General features: G+C 30.5%; 1 protein-coding gene across 2 annotated transcripts; it reads left to right on the forward strand.

Annotated features, from left to right (window-relative positions):
• Nucleotides 1–951: 951 nt before the first annotated feature.
• LOC112791740 (cyclin-D2-1) lies at nucleotides 952–3451 on the forward strand. 2 transcript variants are annotated; one of them, XM_025834691.3, is made up of 6 exons: nucleotides 952–1476; nucleotides 1946–2032; nucleotides 2130–2231; nucleotides 2309–2510; nucleotides 2599–2720; nucleotides 2831–3451. In XM_025834691.3, the coding sequence occupies exons 1-6, from the start codon at nucleotides 1183–1185 to the stop codon at nucleotides 3080–3082; spliced, it is 1059 nt and encodes a 352-aa protein (XP_025690476.1). In that variant the 5' UTR covers nucleotides 952–1182; the 3' UTR covers nucleotides 3083–3451. The 2 variants fall into 2 exon arrangements, with proteins under 2 accessions (XP_025690476.1, XP_025690477.1); XM_025834692.3 differs by having other exon boundaries at nucleotides 1041–1476; nucleotides 1946–2017.
• The last annotated feature ends 976 nt before the right edge of the window (nucleotides 3452–4427 follow it).

Consider the following 4427-nt stretch of genomic DNA (forward strand, 5'->3'; position numbering starts at 1 on the left):
ATGACCAGTTTAACTAATAACATTTTTAGGAATGAATTTAAAAAACGAATCATCTTTTAGAAACTAATTTAACTATTAACTCTTATTTTTACATAATAAAAAATTGTATTTAATTATTAAAGATATTGACAAAAAATACTTTTTAATTTTGTTAACGAAAAAAATATTCTTAAAATATTTTAAAACGTAACAAAATATCTAATATTAAATATATATTTTTAACATTAAAGTATTTTGATGTAAATTTTTATAAACATAATTAAAAAATAAGATATTCATTGTTAAAATTTAGTGATTTACGTTAAGTAGACCTTTTTTCGTCAATAATTATAAATACTTTTATAAAATAAAAAATATTTTAGAGTTCGAATTTTATTTTTTATATATTTTTTAAATAATTATCTAAATATTTTTATACAGTTTTAGATCAAATACATAAGTAATTTATCAAATATAAAAATTATTTATTATTTATAAAAAATAATATTTTTTATTATTTTTATTATATTTTAAGATTATTATTATTGTTATTAAAATTGAGTGATATTTCTATCAACGTATTAAAAAAATAACATTAATTTTTTTTAGCACAGAAATTAATTTGTCCCATGAAAGTAAAATTTAAAAATCGGGTTAAATATTTTTTTTATCAAAAATTTCGTTATCTTTTGAGATAATTGTCGAAATTATTTATAGTTTTTTCTCTAATTTTGATAGTTTATTCTTAGGATTTTTTATTTTAATAAATAAGGGAGGAATAATTATTTTAGTAAATATTTTTTAAATTATTTATTTCAGTAATTATTATAATTTATTTATTTATTAAAATAAAAAATTCTTTATCCTTGACACGAGTTTTAAACAGTAATAAATAAAATTGAAATAATAATAATTATTTTGACCATTTATTATAATTTTTTCCTCGGAGGATTCCACATTTCCTCAACCCCGGTCTCACACTTAGTCACCGCTCTCTTTTACCCTAAACGCATAAACGCACTACGCACATGCCACAGTTTCCTACATAAACCTCACACCTCACCACTCTTTTGTTCCATCCTTCTCCACTCTTCATTTCTCATTGTCCTCCATTTCATCACTCAATGCTTCATAAAGATCTCTTCTTTTAATCCGCCCCTTTTTTCTCTTGAGGTTTTTTTTTTTCTTTGTTTCTTTTCCCAAATGGAAGATGAGAACTTTGACCCTGCAACCTCAAGCCTTATGTGTCTGGAAAACAATAACACATGCTTTGATGATTTTGAATGTAGTGCCGCAGATGGGTACCACAAAAAACTTAACTTTAACGATGATGGATCGGAACCATTCGTGGGGTTTCTGGTGCTGAGTGATGAAACTTTTGGGGTTATGGTTGAGAAGGAGATAGAGTTTTTGCCCACTGATGATTACCTCAGGAGGATCCTTGGTGGGGATTTGGACTTTGGTGTTAGGAGGGATGCTCTTGATTGGATTTGTAAGGTTGGATTAATGGTTTTTTCATCAAATGGGTTCTTTTTTTTTTTTCCTTTTTTTTTCACGGATAATTCATTCAATCTAAGTCCTTTTTCATCTTCAATCAATGAAAGTGAAAAGTGAATCCGCTTCTAGATTTTTCGTTTACTGATGTGTGTGGATTGTTTAAAGTGCATTTATTGGTATTTTAGTCATTGAAAAAGATTAAATTTTCCAATTCCAACATCAATCTCTTCAAAATTTATGGCTTTCTATTGGGCTTTAAATTGATTGATTTTGCAGTCAATTTTTGTTTTTAGTAATTCCTCACCTACTCACCTACCTAGTTTTGCAGCAAATTGTCGATGTCCTATATTGATTTGAGACTCGATTATGCATTTGGTCTCTGTTCTTCCCAATTTGTCTCTTAATCTTGTATTTCTTTTATCGAATAATTCAGCTAGTGACTGATATATTTGCAAACTGTGCTCATCAGGCTCATGCTTATTATGGTTTTGGACCCAGTTGCTTTTGTCTATCTGTGAACTACTTGGATCGGTTCCTATCAGTACGTGATATTCCAGTAAGATCAATTAGATAAAAGCATACTAGTCTCCTACTATATATATATTGTTGATCCTTTATTATTGATAGTCTAATTGTTAGTTTTTTACCTTCAGAGAGACAAAAGAAATTGGGCTGTGCAGTTGTTAGCTTTAGCTTGTTTATCAATTGCAGCTAAGATGGAAGAGACTAAAATGCCCCATGTTATAGATATGCAGGTAATTGTGCAGCCATACAACTATCTGTGATTGTTAAGTTTTACTCTAATTTTGTGAATGTTATTGGTATTTGGTAGGATGACGAAACAACAGCTGTGTTTGATGCTAAAACTATTCAAAGAATGGAACTGATGATATTAACCACACTGAGTTGGAAAATGCAAGCCTTAACTCCGTGTTCCTTTATGGACTACTTCCTTGGCAAGATCACTCGTGAGCAGCATCTGGCAAAGTCATTGGTTTTGATATCAATGGAGCTCATAGTTCAAATCATCAGATGTATTTGTCTTGACTTTGTTAGTAGCACTTTTAAGATGTTCTGTTCTTGAGGATATTAACAAGGTGTTTTATTGGGAACTCAATGCAGATGTTGAATTCTTGGAGTTTCGGCCGTCTGATATTGCTGCAGCAGTTGCGATTTCTGTGTTGAGGGAATCACAAGGAATAGATATTGATAATGCCTTGAATTGTTTTGTCATCGCGCGGAAGGTAAGATTGATGTGTTTCCCACGAAAAGAAACAGTTGTTTATTGCTGTTTGATACCACATTCCCTTGTGCAAATTGTTCTGCTGATCATTTTGGGATTCCTGTTTCGCAGGACAGAGTCTTGAAGTGCATTGAACTGATCAGAGACTTAGCCTTGACAAAAATTCCGGCTAATTCGACTGGCAACTTAGCTCCATTAGCACCGCAAAGCCCCCTCGGGGTGCTCGATGCGACATGCTTGAGCTATAGAAGTGAGGAATCAACAACAGTTGGTGGTTCATTCACAGATTCCTTCCAATATAGTCCAAGAGCTAAGAGGTGTAGATCAGAAAATGGACCTTCTAATGAGAATTTCAGGTCATGAAATGTGAACTTTCCTCCTTCACCAAGGTTCCATTTGGGTTTGGTTGAATGAGAGTTTTAGTGTGGTCTATGTAGGCCATATTGGTAACACACTCAATGAAAGTGTGCCTTTATGAATGAATAAAGATGAGAAATTTAAGCAGTCTCACGCGTATAGCATGAGTTGCTAAGTTGTTTATAGTCAGAGGAATACACAAACCAGCTGCAAATGTTGCGGAGAATGTGGATCGGAGAGGAAATTTTGATGCAAACAATGATAGGTATATTTGGACAGAAAACCCATATTTTTTTTTCTTTTATTTTTCATAATTATGTCCGAACTTTTCATTTAATGGAAAAGAGAATGAAACATAAACTGAAATTCTTTTCATTTTTATGCGTTGTTTTGTTTTGCAAATTTCTGAAACAAAAGCAAGCAAAAGATCACTGATATTTATGCGATTACCTACTAATAGAGACCTTGGTTATGAACTAGGAAGATTATAAAGTCAGTTTGGTTCTTTGGTATTTAGAGCACAAAAGAGATGTTTTTCTTTTTCTGTCTATTTTTTCATGAACAAAATATAAAAATAAACTTGAGTTTGATTTCAAACATATTTTGTATTCTAAGGAGCGTGTTCTGTTGGGCATGAACAACAGTACAAAACATGGTAGAATTTGATACAAAGGTTATTAGGAGAATTTTATGGTAACAAGTTTGATAGTAATGTGGGGGGATCCACGTCAGCAATAGAGACCAAGATCTACTGGCACACATGAAACTGAGGATTTGTCTTTGCTTCATATTATTGGGATTAGAAACTGCCACAATGGAATAGAAAGGCCCACTAGCTTTTGTTTAGAGATATTGACCAGTCAAAAAGCATTCGTTTCACTGCCAAAAACCCACCTTATGATTTTTTTTTTCTTAAAGAGAATCACATGAATATTTTTGTCATCAACTGACTAAAAATTAATAAATTTATCATGTGGGGGCATTTGCATTGGGAGTCATCTCCTGTTCATTAAGATGGCAGAATAAATCATAAAATCAAACTAGTTTAGATTAGTCAGAGTAGTTAATATATTTATCTGATTAAATAAATATTGAAAAATTTAAGTTTCACAAATATTAAAAAATTTAAATTTCATCTTATACATATAATATATTTATCTGATTAAATAAAAATTAAAAATTTAAGTTTCACAAATATTAGAAAAAAATTAAATTCAACTTTATACATACAACAATTCATTAGTCTAATGTCTTAAAATAATTGCTAACTTACTATTGACAAAATTAATATGTATATAATAACGTTTCTTTTTTCATGGTGATAGTGATACTAGTAGCAAAATAAATAAGC

The sequence above is a fragment of the Arachis hypogaea genome, chromosome 3, assembly GCF_003086295.3.
Source record: "Arachis hypogaea cultivar Tifrunner chromosome 3, arahy.Tifrunner.gnm2.J5K5, whole genome shotgun sequence".
In the NCBI taxonomy this organism is placed as follows: Eukaryota; Viridiplantae; Streptophyta; class Magnoliopsida; order Fabales; family Fabaceae; genus Arachis; species Arachis hypogaea.